Source organism: Hyperolius riggenbachi, chromosome 4, assembly GCF_040937935.1.
Source record: "Hyperolius riggenbachi isolate aHypRig1 chromosome 4, aHypRig1.pri, whole genome shotgun sequence".
Taxonomy (NCBI): Eukaryota; Metazoa; Chordata; class Amphibia; order Anura; family Hyperoliidae; genus Hyperolius; species Hyperolius riggenbachi.
Window position 1 is genome coordinate 291,216,457 of NC_090649.1, and position 16,047 is coordinate 291,232,503.

General features: G+C 40.2%; 1 protein-coding gene across 50 annotated transcripts in view; it reads right to left on the minus strand.

The window, feature by feature from the left end:
• The window catches only part of LOC137503854 (titin homolog), a 1,065,379-nt gene that overhangs the window by 476,855 nt on the left and 572,477 nt on the right, over positions 1–16,047 (minus strand). For 48 of the 50 annotated variants that reach the window (XM_068231415.1, XM_068231409.1, XM_068231432.1 and 45 more), the window contains 4 exons: positions 11,585–11,629; positions 8,881–8,928; positions 3,371–3,421; positions 103–144 (listed from right to left, as the gene is read on the minus strand). In XM_068231415.1, the coding sequence (XP_068087516.1) occupies positions 103–144; positions 3,371–3,421; positions 8,881–8,928; positions 11,585–11,629 (186 nt within the window). The remainder of the gene's footprint in view (positions 1–102; positions 145–3,370; positions 3,422–8,880; positions 8,929–11,584; positions 11,630–16,047) is intronic. The other 2 variants (XM_068231447.1, XM_068231430.1) reach the window with 1 other exon arrangement.

Here is a 16,047-nt window from a genome sequence, read left to right on the forward strand (position 1 = left end):
ATTGAATGAGTGATATGTGTATTTAAAAATAATATGGAAAATAAACTGAAACAAACTATAAATGTTAATTTCTGACCAGTATTCATATTACAAACACAATACCTGCTTGTACTGGAACTGCCTGTATGTCTTCTTTTTCAGGTTCTAAAGAAAAAAATAAGTTTTTAGCAATTGCAAACAAAAATATGGCAGAACATGTTGTCAATGGAAAATTCTATATTTTTGACAGTTTGCTTCTTTAACCTCCCTGGCAGTATGATTATTTCCGTATTTTGGTTTCTGAAAGCGGTGGAATTTTTTCACATGCTTTTAAACCCTAAAAATCCTACCGCTAGATAGATATGCGGCAGCCCTGCACATTACACACCTCCCATGGCTCCAGCTCCGGGTTACCACTCTGAGCTTCAGATTTCCGGCCCAAGCCTGACTCGGGTTACCACTAAGGAGGCTAATCTTAAACTTTAAACTTACAACAGTATTAACATGGTTAATAAATGGTTAATAAATCAAATGATCAAACCAAATGATCAAACCAAACAAATATGTCAGTTTAAAGGACCACCATCGCAAAACACTTCAATTTTAAGTACCCCCATAGTAGTTACTGCATACATACAGAATAATCACTGTATATTTCTTTTTAATTGTTAGTGGTTTTTTTTAAAGATCCATGTGAACCCTGTATGCTGTGATACAAGGCTCAGTGCAGAGACCGCTGACAGGATTCTGCAAGAGACATTTTGGAGCTCACTCCAACCTGAATTATCGCAAATTCTTTCTGTTTTAAGAAAGCAAACTTTTGTTTTCCAGAGAATTTTAGTAAGGGGGCTTTTAGGACCATTGTAGCCCCTTACACACTGCAATGAGTTCTGGGTCACCATGAACTTTCTAGTTAGTCTGTACTTCTGGGTAGGGATGAACGGAAAGAGCAAATTCCGTTCTGCCGGAATTCGCTGATTCCACCAGCGCTTAATTCCGTCGCTATGAAAATTCCACTGCATCACAATATCACATGGGCACCAACAGGTTTCAACTGTCCAATTTAATCGCATAGCTTGGCTATGAAAATCCCACCGCAATTTTGTGAAATTCCGCGGAATTCTGGATTCCGGCGGAAAAATTAAAGTAATCGCAAATGGAACCTTGTTTATGCTATATGGTAGCCCATAGACCCTATTGACTGTTCCCTTAGCCCTGTTTCTTCTTCCCTCTTCCCTTCCTCCCTCCTCCTTCTCCGGAGGAGGAGTGTCTTGTCTTCCAGGGAATTGTAGAATTTCAAAAACCAGCTTACATACATTGGCCAGGAATCAAACCCAGGTCTAGTGCTTGGTAGGCAGCTCTCCTCACCACTATACCACCACCAGCACTACATGCTGAAGCCAGCCTAGCATGTACCATTATGATATATCCAAGAGAAAAATGAGCTTGCTTAGGGATTTGCAGGATGTCAAAAGCCAACTCACATACATTGGCCAGGAGTCGAACCCAGGCCTACCGCTCTGTAGGCTGCTATCCTAACCATTATACCATCAACACAACACACTACAATGCTACATGCTGAAGCCAGCCTAGCATGTCCCATTGTGATATATCCAAGAGAAAAATGAGCTTGCTTAGGGAATTTTAGGATTTCAAAAGCCAGCTTACATACATTGGCCAGAAATCAAACCCAGGCCTACCGCTTTGAAATCCTACAATTCCCTGAAAGACAAGACACTCCTCCTCCGGAGGAGGAAGGAGGAAGGGAGGAAATAAGGAAGTTTGTTGAGCAGAAATTCTTCTTATTAGGTAGAAATGAGTTTGGTGGGGAAAAAAAAATTGCATTCCGTAAAATTCCGAGGAATTTCATATTTTTCCGTGGAAATTCTGCTATAGTGATATAGCAATCACCAAATTCCGGCCGGAATCACGGAATTCTTAATTCCACAGAATTCAGCGACCATCCCTACCTCTGGGTATTTCAAGCCCTACTTCATAGAGACAAATTAATCCATGCCATGCACTGATGAGGATCAACCAATCCGAAACAGTCTGTATGCATGTTGGATTATTACGCCTCTTTACAAATTAACAAGCTGACACATCATTGCATTTCAGCGGTTCTGGAGGTGTGTTTAGCTTCTAAGGGCAACAAAGGTTAATTTGCGTATATTCAGCAGTGATGCACTGGGAGACATCTCAAGTTCACTCCAACCTGAATTATCGCTAATTCTTTCTGTTTTGAGAAAGCAAACTTTTGTTTTAAATAACTAAATAAAGTATTTTTTTAATCACACTCCCTAACTGTGGCGATTGTACTCCATGAGGCTCCAGCAGCAGAAAGCTGCCTTGATAATTTACTGCAGGGGGAAAGTGTGGGGGGTCCTTTGATATGCGTCCAAGCCAGAGGGGAAACAGCACAAGTGGTCCAGGTAATTTATATGACGGAGGGTGATGGGGAAAAAAGACTGTTTATTTAGATAGCTCCCAGAGCCTGTCAGTTCAGCATCAGCGTCTCTGCACTGAGCCAGCGTACAGGGCACACATGGATCTTAAAAAACTCCACTAACAGTTAAAAAGAAATACACAGTGATTCTGTATGACTTCTGTATGTATGCAGTAACTACTGTTAGGGTACTTAAAAAACAAAGTGTTTTGCAATTGTGGTCCTTTAAATTGTACTTCTATAGTAAAAAAGCTAACTCCTGTGCTTTCATACACAGAAACATTTTTATTTTTCCACCTTATGAGAAGGCAAGAATGTGTAACGATGCAACATATTGGAATAGAGCTAAGAACAACATGAACTTAGCAGAACAGACCTCAACTATACGAGCAATAACTCCATTACAATTGCCCTAGTGAATACTGGTATTTTCATAAATAAAATGTCACATTAATCATTCATTTAACTATGATGACTTTAGTATGAATACTCATAGTACTGAAAATATAGGGTGGAAGATTAAATATTTTCACTTAAAAGGCTAACTGACCTTTACATTGACCTGTACCTGACTTCAAGGTTCAGCTAAAATGCAATGGCATAAAAAATACCCCCAAACCGTTATTTGAGTACTGAAATTGCAGTCTTGTGACTGCTAGTGCTGTGTCTTCCTCTACCCCCAATAGAAGCAATTACATTTGGTCTTGCTCAATGGAGACATCACTGAACTACACATATGGGTCAGAGGCATAGGTATTACAAAGGGCACCTTTACACAATTTCAGCAGAAACTTATATGTGGCATGATTTCCAACTAAAGCAATCATTCTATGGTCTACTTTTGCAGTTTTAGATTTTGAAGAAATAATTTGTTATACATAAATGTACATGGATAACCTATTCTTTTGGATAATGTAGAAGTGTGAAAAATCCTGCAGCTGATACCTGTAGGGGCTGGCAGAGCAATAACTTCCTCTTCTCTTTCTTGTTCTGGCTCTAAAAGAATCAAATATTTTCATGAAGAAAAGTGGTACAATTTTACTAGTATAAAAAGTAACCCATTATTTTGGAAAAACACTTAAAGTGGATCTGAGATGAAAAACTTACTATAATAAGTTGCTTGTCTATATATCTAACTATCTATCTAAAGTTTAGTTTACACAGCAAATCTAGCTATGTGTATATAAGGAGAAAGGCCTTGTCGGTTCGACAAGTCGGTTCGCTTTCTAAGGGCAGTTTTCAAAGGGCAACAACGAATTTACCAGAATTCACCAGTAATTCAGCAGAAATAAGCACCACATCAAGGTAACATTAACTTTGTTGTAACTTGCTTATATTGCTGCACACTATTGCTGTCTATCTAGATTATCTCTGCCTTTGATTCTGAACTGCACAGCCTACAAGCCACCCCACCAAATAAACACACACTGTACTGATAACGACTAAACGTTGCTCCATTGCCCTAGGTAAGCCCACCACCAAGTATCCTCCAACCTCTGCTACACCATTTTCCCTACCTATTTTCACCACCACTCCCATTGCAACAGTATGTATCCCCAACACATCATTATGCGTACCCCCCTCATACCGCCTCCTCTTTCCCCTGATCACCCGCCCTATTGGTGCCTCATGTTCTGGCTCCATCTGCTCCTCCCCCTGGTCCCTTGTCCACTGCTCACCACACATCCTAACCCCAGGCCCACTCCGGTCTCCCAGCCCCCCCGTTCCCCTCCTCATACTTCCCACCTCACCCACCACAACCAAATTCACCCACCAAGCCCTTCTCCCCGCCGCACCTCCCATCCTCCCCATACCCACGAACATTCTCGCCCCAATCTCATTCCCATCCGCCCCATACTCAGACAATCTCTTCCGCTATCTGGCGCTCTCTGGAATGCCAGATCTATCCGCAACAAGCTTACAACTATCCATGACCTCTTTATCTCAAAAACCCTCACCTTTCTTGCCCTTACCGAGACCTGGCTCACCCCCTCTGACCTGCCTGCAGCTGCAGCCCTATCGTACGGGGGTCTACACCTCAGCCATACCCCAAGACCAGATAACAGGCCTGGGGGAGGGGTGGGCCTACTCCTCTCCCCATCCTGCACCTTCCGTGTCCTTACCCCTCCCCCGTCTCTTTACTTTACCTCCTTTGAGGCCCATGTTATCCGCCTCTATCATCCCCTCCCAGCCATTATTGCAGTCCTATACCGCCCCCCCTCCAGTACAATATCGCACTTCCTAGAAAACCTTGCCTCCTGGCTCCCACACATCCTGTCCTCCGACCTCCCAACAATCATCCTCGGAGACTTTAACATTCCAATTGATGAGCCTACCACCTCTGCTGCCACTCAGCTTCTCTCACTCACCAACTCCCTTGGCCTCACTCAGCATACTAATGCCACAACCCACAGTGCTGGTAATACTTTGGACCTAATTTTCTCCAAAGCCATCGCACTTACCAACCTGGACATTACACCATTCCCCATCTCCGACCACCACCTCATCACCTTCACCCTCACTCCATCCAGCACCCCCTGTCTCCCTCCCCAAACTGGACGTTGGCAGAGAGATCTACGCAACCTTGACCCCAATGTACTAGCCACACCCCTCCACTCTCCCTCCTCCTCCCTCCCCAGCCTAACCTGCCCCAACGAAGCAGCAGCTCAATACAACAGTAACCTCTCCGCAGCCTTAGACCATGCGGCTCCCCTGACCTTTCGTACCAACAGTCGCCCCAACCCCCAACCTTGGCACACTGCCCTCACAAAAAAACTACAAAATGAGACACGAGCTGCAGAACGCAAATGGAGGAAATCCCGCCACAACAATGATTTCCTGGGATACAAGACCAAGTTGCAGACGTACCATACTGCCCTCGCTGATAGTAAACAGATATACTTCACTCACTTGATCGCTACCCAAGCCTCCAACCCACGTCGTCTTTTTGCCACCTTCAATGCCCTACTTAACCCCACACCTCCCCCCCCAACCTCCACCCTCTCAGCCACTGACCTATCAAACTACTTTATCAACAAAATTACAACAATCCGGAGGGATATTTCTCTCCTCCACTCTATCGCCCCCGCCTCCCCACCACATCCGACTCCTGCCTCTTTCTCCTCCCTTACCTCCTTCAATCCTGTCACGGTGGAGGAAGTCAACCAGCTGCTGGCAACTTCACCTGCCACTTCCTGCCCCCTAGATCCGGTCCCATCTGATTCTCTGCGCCCACATTTTTCTGATCTGGCCCCTGTCCTCACCCATCTGTTCAACCTCTCCTTCTCCACCGGCATCTTCCCCTCCATATTCAAACAGGCCACTGTGCTTCCCCTGCTAAAGAAATCTTCACTTGACCCTGCTCTGCCATCCAACTACCGCCCAATCTCTCTCCTCCCTTTTGCCTCAAAAATTCTTGAACGCCTGGCCCAACAACGCCTGACCAACTTCCTTAACTCCAACTCCCTTCTCGATCCCCTGCAGTCTGGTTTTCGCACAGCCCATTCTACAGAAACAGCCCTCACCAAAGTGGTAAACGACCTTGCCCTTGCCAAAGCCGAAGGTAAATACTCCATCCTGCTCCTCCTGGACCTCTCCTCGGCATTTGACACTGTCGACCACTCCCTCCTCCTCCACTCCCTGCAGCTAATGGGCATTCAGGACCTAGCCTTAGCCTGGATCTCCTCCTACCTCTCCAACCGCTCCTTCACAACATTTTTCAATGGCTCCTCATCCGCTCCTACACCCCTCTCAGTTGGTGTTCCTCAAGGTTCCGTCCTAGGACCACTCCTGTTCTCACTCTATACTGCCTCAATTGGTAAAATCATCTCCTCCATGGGTTTCAACTATCACCTGTATGCCGACAACACCCAGATATATCTCCACACCCCAGATATCTCCTCCTCTACCATGGACAAAGTCTCTGCCTGCCTCACATCCATTTCCTCCTGGATGGCTGCCAGGTACCTTAAGCTTAATTTGGACAAGACTGAGCTTCTAATATTCCCACCCCGCACAGCTGCACCCCTCCCAGATCTGCACGTCACTATTGAAAATACTACTATCCACCCTACCTCCCAAGCCCGCTGTCTAGGCGTTACTCTGGACTCTGAACTTTCCTTTACAGCCCACATCCAAGGTATTGTCAGATCCTGCAACTTCCACCTCCGCAACATCTTCAAGATCCGCTCCTACCTGTCACTTGACACCACTAAACTCCTTATCCATGCCCTTGTCATCTCCCGCCTAGACTACTGCAATTCTCTTTTATCTGGCCTCCCCTCTAACCGTACTGACCCACTTAAATTGGTAATGAATGCGGCAGCCAGACTGATACATTCTTCTCACCGCAGTGCCTCTACAACTCCGCTCTGTAAAGCACTACACTGGCTCCCCATCAGCTTTAGGATCAATTTCAAAATCCTGTGCTTGGCCTACAAATCAGTGCACAAGACCTGCCCGACCTACATCTCTGATCTGGTCCACAGGCACATACCAGCCCGCCCCCTCCGATCCTCCAATGACCTGCGCCTAGTCGCACCACGCATAACTCAGTCACACGCACGATTGCAGGACTTCACCAGGGCTGCCCCTACTCTCTGGAACTCTCTCCCACCAGCCGTCAGACTCGCCCCCACCTTTAATACCTTCAAACAAGCTCTCAAGACTCACCTCTTCACGCTCGCATACCCCCCTACACCAGTATCATAATATGTTCTGTTAGACCCCCTCTCAAAAGACGCACCTATTGTCTCCACCCCACCCTTTAGATTGTAAGCCTCTGGCAGGGCCATCCTCCCTAATGTATCCATCTTGATTATGCAATCTTACTCACAACCACCCTTCTTGTAGACTCGAACAGTCTCTATCTTGACCTATGACACTGTATTGTTATCAAATCATTTGCATGATCTTGTTTTGTTGTGAGTTTCCGTATGTTCTACCTGTATGTTAACCCATTTATCTATTGTGCAGCGCTGCGTAATATGTTGGCGCTTTATAAATACAATAAATAATAATAATAATAGCGGCAAACAGCTTCAACAGTATATAGTTATTTTTTCCTGTGATACAATGAGAGCAGACATATTCAGCTTGTCATTACACAAGCTAGTGGCTCTGCATCTCCACCCCTCCGCCTGTGAAAACTCCACTCCCCTCTCCTCCTCCCCTCTTCACCCCCTTGCCTCTGAAATCTTTGCAGATAATGCCTCCTCCTCCCCACCATCTGAGCTCCCATGAGCATTTGCTACATGGGACTCAGAATGCCTAGGTGCTGGAGGAGCTGTGGGCAAGGCATGTTTAGTTTAAAGAGAATGAGTGTATTAAAACAAAAAAAAGTATTTGGCTTGAGGAGTGCCCTATAAACTACATGTAAGGAGAGCACGATGATGCAATGAGTAAATGTTTATCTCGGATCCACTTTAAAATATGTAAAATGCAAACTTGCTTTTTGTAAAAACAAACAAACAAACAAATAAAAAAAAAACATATTTCTCCAAAATAAGTTTACAATTTTGAATAGATTGCTGTATGGTGTTATCATCCCCCCCTTAAAGATATACAGAATATTGGCAAGAGTCCCAGCTTATGTGCAACTACTACCCCATTCTTCCTAACACTTATTTTGCTTTATCTCAGTCAACAGTGTTCCAAAACTATAGCTTCCTTCCGATAAAATTTATTGTGCAATTATTTTTGGTCTTGCTGTTGAAACTTAACAGTGCACATAAAAAAAAACAACTTAGTGATAATATATCCCTATGGTAATGTTAGAGGAAAGCTACATTTTTGTCATGAAAAAAAAATATATATATATTTTTTTTTAGCTTAGATCATAATGTGCATATTTTTATTAGCAGCACAATGTATTTTAAAGCAAGATATTAATGTAAATAAAAATAAAAAAAGACATGCTGCAATTGTTTTCAGTGTGCAAAAAATACGTAAACAAACCCATTGACTAATGTAAGCTGTCAATCTAATGCATTTCTGTGTGCAAAAAACAAGCAAACACACACCTAGTGGAAATCACCCTTACAGTCAGATATATCATACATGAACCAGTTTCACTTTCTCTAAGTATGTCCTTGTTAATAGCCATGGAGTTGTATTCAGGGTAATCCTAACTGCTATATCTGTGCAGCTGTTGTTCCACATTGGTAACTATGAGGTTTTATTGCTTGCATAGTCCACAACCCTGTCATTCACAATGGCTGATTCTTAAACACCGATTCTTAAACACAGTTCACTTACAGCTATACATGATGTAAGAGACTCCTATATCCAGTAAGAAAGAGACCCCTACGAACACGATAATGCAGCAAAACATGCAAGCAGTTTTTTGGGGGGGGTTTTGTAGACAACTAACAGCCTAATGACTTTCTAGGGAGCATTTTGATTTAGAAAATCTGAGCCATCTAAAAATAATTGTAGATTGTATTGTATGAAAGTACCTGGTGGAATCACAGGCAATTCTTCCTCTTCTTTTTCTTTGACTGCCTCTGAAAGAATTAGTTTTCATTTCTCATTAATAGAAATGTGGTTAGGTCCTCAAATACAGCATTTTGACAGTAATACAATTTCCACAATATTGTTTCTGTGGACCACCACAATTGATTTAAAATACAGCATTAAAAAATGTGATGGAAGAGTGGACAATGTGCTTTAATTCCAGGAGCTTAACAAGAATATCATATAGGCCATGTAGGACTTAAAGTCATTACCACCTATAGCATACCAGGGGCTTAAAACTAATTTTATAACCCCATTTATAAGGCAAGAAATCCCACTTATTAAACACGACAGGGCACACCTGTGAAGTGAAAACCATTTCAGGTCACCTCTTAAAGCTCATCAAGAGAATGCCAAGAGTGTGCAAAGCAGTAATTCAAGCAAAAGGCTGCTACTTTGAAGAACCTAGAATATGACATATTTTCAGTTGTTTCACACCTTTTGGTTATGTACTATACTTCCACATGTGTTAATCCATAGTTTGGATGCCTTCAGTGTGAATCTACAATGTTTATAGTCATGAAAATAAGGAAAACTCTTTGAATGAGAAAGTGTGTCAAAACTTTTGGTCTGTACTGTATATCGAAAAAGGTCTTGAAAGTCCTGTCCAGAGTGAGCAGTGCAGCAACATGTTACAAGGCTAGCTCCAAGCAGCGTTATAAGACTTTTGGACATGCGACCATAATGTCCCACTGTGAACCTAGCCTAACATATAAAGTATGCACAATTTTCTTTAAGAAAACAATTTTACTTAAAGAAACAAAAGGGGCACTGAAGGTCTGCAAAGTACTTCACTAGGTTTTTAAAACAGACTTTAAGACTTAAAGGAATACTATCGATACCCAAGTGTTCTAAAATGACAGTGTGCAAATAATGTCTAAGTAGCTGTGTAAACATTTTACTACTTTTCATGTTAAATATCAGAGGCAAAAGCTGTAATTTATTGAGGGTAGGATTTAGCTATATTGGGACAAATCAATTGCAGAAGGGGTGTCTGCTTCAATGCACAGCCAGAGTTGCATATCAGACTACAGAAAGCGAATATCAAACATATCAAACTCTGAAAGCAAAAACTGTATGAAAAAGCTGTGAGAATTAGTTACATTTCCTCTGCTCTCTTCAGACACTTCAGTCAGAAACAAAGGACACAGGAGCTGCATCTGTTTGTAGCTCTCTCTCTCTGTCACACACAGAGCTACACATAGAGATAACTGATCAAGTGTGAGGGGAATTTCCCCTCTCCTCATGGCTCAGTCAGCCGTCAGTTTTGACGTCAGTAAAGATTGAAAGTATTTTGCTAACAGTAAACAAAGAAGTTGCTACTAAAATGTATACACCAGTACTTAGCAGCACTTCCCAAACAATTCCTGTGTCAATTGAAAAAAATATGTGAATTGATAGTATTCCTTTAATTAAATTGCTTTGATTCTAATGCAACACACTGATTTAAGAGGGAGCAGTTGTGTCTGAAGGTTGTGATCACATTCCTTTCCAGGCTGAAATTATGTAGTGTTTTTTCTTTCCTAAAAGATGAACTCCAGTGAAAATAATGTAATAAAAAAGTGCTTCCTATTTACAATAATTTTGTATAAATGATTTAGTCAGTGTTTGTCCATTGTAAAATCTTTGAAATCCCTGATTTACATTCTGACATTTATTACATGGTGACATTTTTACTATTGGCAGGTGATGTAGCTGTTGCATGCTTTTTTGGCAGCTATTTCCCACAATGCAACAAGGTTCACAGACTGGAAACTTCCAGGAGTACCATGGTCCTCAGAGTTTCTTGTGGGAGAGGTTTCACCACAATAGCAGTCATACAGCGCCCCCTGATGGTCTGTTTGTGAAAAGGAATAGATTTTTAATGTAAAAGGGAGTAATAGCTACTGATTAGGATAAAGTTCAATTCTTGGTCGGAGTTTCTCTTTAAAGTGGTCTGAAACTCCGACATAACATTCAATAAAATTGTGTTTTCCTACCTTTTATTACTCATACAGTTATCATATTTGCTTTTGTGCATAAGTAATATTGTCTGTTTTTACAAATTCCAAGTTTCCAAAGTGTAGTTTATCATGCCCTGAAACCTGGCATTGTATTTTATTCAAACTGCTTTTTATTATATATAAAAATCTTCTAATTAGCCTGTCTGAGCTGTTTGTGTGTTTGTGAGTTTCACGGAGAGCTCCTTTTCACTTGTTACACTGTGTTTACACACATGTATCAACATTGGAATGCAAACAAAGATACTGTTATCTTCAGTTTGGATGTGGATGTGAAGCTGATTAGCAGGAGAAAGGGATTTGTTTAACCATTTCTGCTAAAAAAAAATTCTGGGATAGTCAGCAGACATGTCATATTCACCATTTTCTTCTTTTCAAAGCAAAACAATTAAACGCAAACACTTATTTTAACCAATCCACTTTTTATATGGCTGCAGTGTGGCATTCTAAATATGAAGGCCCTCTTTAATAGCTGTAGCAAAATGTAAGAAGGTTAGTAAAAATCTACCAAATTTGTAACATAAATTGTAGTAAAACATGTTCATTCAGACACATTAAGTATCTACAATTATATCATTTGGTTAGTCTTCTAAAACATAAACTATGAACTAACAAGTAAAATGTATATCATGGAACATGTGGTTACCTATTACTAGTGGCTCTGGCAGTCTTTCATCTTCTACTTCAGGTTCTAGAGATAAAAATGATAGCAGCATAGTCATGCATGAATTAAAAAAGTGTTTTTATACATAGTTACAGAGAAACCTATAGAAACTAATAAGCTCTCTAGGGAGTAACTACTATACATACATAAATGGGACTGAAATTAATATTTCCTTTACCATCATTAGCCCACAGGCGTATGTATGTTTTCTCTTCAAAGTTGACCACAGTACATATAATTAGTTTTTAAGGGACTGCCCGAGTTATTTATACACTTTTGGAAGGGGGATGCAATATACCACTAATGCATCAAGTCTTGAGCTTGTCAATGAGATTGCTATTTTAGGATATCAAGTCCCATGTGTCATTAACTTTTTCTCATGAGTTATCTCCTAGGAGATAATTTTCATCCAGTCTTTAAATAATCTTTTCAGCATTTTACAATTGAAAAATTACACACAATTATTTTGAGTATTTTCTTGCTTGCTGGGGGTTTAAAGGGATTTTATGACTAGGTGTGAAAAAAACACCTAGGTGAAAATTATTTAAAACCTTTGCAAATTATACAATTTACAAAATAGTTTTCAGTTAAAGCAATAACAGCCAATGAACAGTTTGTCCTAAGCTTGATCATATGCAGTCATAACAACAAGCAGTTACATTCTCCCAGCAGAGTTTAAAAAAAAAAACAAAAAAGGGGAAACTATCCGTAATATAAACAGCAATATCTAAATCATATCACTTAAAAAAATATATAACCTACATCTGTATTAGCCAGCAATAGAACTATACACTTGAGACTTGGAATTAAAATAAAAACGCCACATATGTCAGACACAGTTTTTATATCTCTACAATCGAAAAGTAAACACGATATACACACAGGCTTCTGAGCAGGACATATTTAGAAATATGGACAAAATCGTAGAAATTGCATGTCCAATGTTTTGATAAGGATTTATTCTTTTTATTAATAAACTAGCGGTTCTTTTTCATGTTTTGCTATTGTGGTGCTGACATGCTCCCACATGTATATGGAAATATTCAAAGCAAAAACAAATACATTTTACAGAGACTATAGGCATCTAAAAAGACTACTGAGGAATTTTCTCTGGGCCCTAAGCTAAAAATGACAGAGCCTGTCATGACATGGAGGGGGTGGGGGTCACGGAGTAAAACTTTTACCTAATCAAACCCCCTCCTTGGCAATGCAGTCATCACCATGTTTCCAAAGACTGCTTTTTTTGTTTTGGAAACCTCCACTGCCATTGTCGCGGCCCAACCTCAGTTTGACAGCTGCTAATTAGGTAGCAGCATTTTATAAAAAAAAAAAAAAAAAACACGCCATGCCTTGATCACTTGCTAGGATGGATGGTAGCAGGATAGATAAGTATTTAACCCTAAACATGCCCCACCCGATCCCCCATTATTAAGACAGTCATTGTTTAAAGGGCACCTGAAGCAAATTAAAATAGAGTTACACACATATCTCATACAGGAAAACGAGGCAAGAGCTCTTCAAAAGGATAACATAGGCAGCTGGCATATACCCACTTCTCAATGGGTCACAAAGCATCAAAAAGACAAAAAGTGTACCTGCATCATTAATGGATTTGCAATGATAAGATCAATGCAGTACACAGTCAAAAAACTCAGTTGGAAGTTGGAACAGTCTTTCTTTGGTCAATATCTCAAATAGTTTGCAAATACGACAATCTATTAAGTATTTTAACCAGGTCTCCAGTAAAATGACAGCTCCAAAACACAGTGCAGGAATTTGGAGCTGTAATTTTACAGGAAACCTGATACTTGCACACCATTTGCAATATTGACTGAAGACTGTTTAGGTTGAATATTTTTGACTATGTATTGCATAGATCCTATCACTGGAAATCCCTTAAAGGCGCCGGTACTCCTTTTGACAATTTGATACATATCTCAAGTGGGACACATCTGAATGGTCAAGAGGCTTCCTGGATCTTCCTATACCCCACCATTCCAACACAGGGTCCCTGTATACACAGGGTATACACAGGGTATACAACACAGGGTCCCTCTATAACTATTGTGACATACTCCTACTCAGGCTCCTTATTGGTAAACTGATCTGAACAAATGAGAATCTTTTATAAGGGGGATTGTAATTTGACAGATCAGTAGACCCATGAGACACCTGATAAAAAAATCAAAAAGGCTTTATACAAGAGTTTTCTTTTCTCTGCAATGAGCCATAACACTCCTCTTCTGAATCACCTTGAATATGTAAGAGTGCAGGCTAGTGTTGTACCACATGTTCTATTTAAACTTGATTACCCAAGGGGCCCCTACTTTATAGAATTTATTATGGACACCCCTAATTTGCCATGTTAATTTGTCCAGAGGAAAAGCCTTATTGACCAAACTGACCCAGATATCAAAAGGATGCTCCGCCTTATTCTTCCCATCCAGGGCAAATAACTTTTTAGCATAGCTTTTTAGCATAGAAGAATAGTAAGCTTACACGTAGTTTCCTGTTATGCAAATAACTTTTTAGCATAGAAGAATAGTAAGCATACAAGTAGTTTCCTGTTATGATAAATTAGCAATTTTTCAATCATATCTAGCAAACAGCCTTTATAAGTGCAGCTTTTTGGAAGATGTAATTTCTTTTTAATAAGGGAGACAACCTTACCTTACTTACTCATAGTGCTTGGTTACATAGTCCCAGCTCACATGCTTAAAATTGCCTGGGCCAATGCCACACCTCCAGTATTCTACTAACAAACTGCTAGAAAATTGTAAAAGCCTTAAGGGAGTATAGTACGTTTGGTGAAAGCACTGTTCATGTATAAGTTTACCATGAAAACTTATCACTGTTTTCACATTCATTTCACTCTTTAAAGATTGGACATTTTTCTGGAGTAATTGCTTCACCTCACTCCTGATGCTAGCCTTGACTTTCTGCATACACTTACACTCCATTCACTGACCATCTTAAGCACTAAAGATCTTAGAACATCTTAACACTACTGTGTTAAATAATTAGCAATGCAATACATTCATTATCTGCAGTCCTAAGAAAACTAAGAGAAAATCAGTTATTAAAATAAATGTCATTAACTGAAGCATCTTTTGCCTTTATTTGCCTTTGAGGATGAAGGGCACAAAGTTTTAGTATATTATGACAGATTTTTAGGCTCCTTTTACAAGATACAAATTGTGTTGTGATGTGTAATGCAATTGCAATGCAATCTAGCTGAAAAGTTGCATTGCGGGGTACCGTTACGGTGAAACCATACAGTGAGTCATACAGTACAATTAAAGTATGCTTCACTACCAATGTAAACAGGCATGTTGCCTTGTAGACACTCTGCATGCTTTGCATCATGCTGATAGAACACAACACACCACAATCAGGGCTTGTTCACACTTTGAGCGTTTGCTGCTTTTTTAACTCTGGCAATAAAAGCGCCTGTGCAATGATTTCCTATGAGAGTGTTTACATTTGAGCGTTTGGATTTTTTAATATCACAAATGTGCTACATGTACCATTTTCTGAGCTCAATGGAAGGTGTTGGGAAATCGCAAAGTGCTTGAAAAAGCTCTTTGTATTGCGATTTCCCGAGCACTTTGATGAATAAATACTTCACTTCCTGACGTCAGGAAAAAACAATCGCTCCATACAAGCGCTTAGAAAAGAGCTTGTATAAGTACTTTTCTAGTCTAAATTGCTTGTAAAAGCACTTTCAAAATCACCACATAAATCACCGGTGCTTGCGATAGCACTGACATTTTATAATGTGAACAAGGCCTAAATTAGTGTGATAGTCCCATAGGAATATAACTGTATAAAAGGATTCTTAAAATTAGCATTGAAAGCAACTCTGTGTAAAATGTATCTGTCTCTGATCTATGTTCTTATGTACAAATTGGTTTATGTAATTTACTGCAAATAATTCATACAAATCATTTTTGCCAGCTTGCAGTTTATTACAATATTCGGGAGAGCTCCAGTTAATACATTAATTAAAATTAGTAAGGTGGAATAATTTTATCCAAATTTGTATACTACATTAGCATAAAATACGTTTGCAAGATGTAAACTCAAAAGTAAGTAACGTTATGATTTAATACAAACAAACAAACAAACAAAAAAAACCTAATTACTTGATTAGAATATTGATGGTTTATGCCTACTACCTCGCGTCAATAAGCACTTTGTTAACTTAGCAATATAGCTTTCATCTTACCTTCTTCATAGTAGCACAGTAACTATATACAGCACAATGGCATAGTGAGTAGTGGATAGCACTCTCCCCTTGCAGAGCTAGGTCCTTGATTTGAATCCTAGCCAGGACACTATCTGCACAGAGATTGTATGTTTCCCCCTGTCTTAAAGACGGAGGTTGGTTGAAGTCCACTAACATAATATGATCACCAGCATAGATGATTAAAAATGTGTCCTCT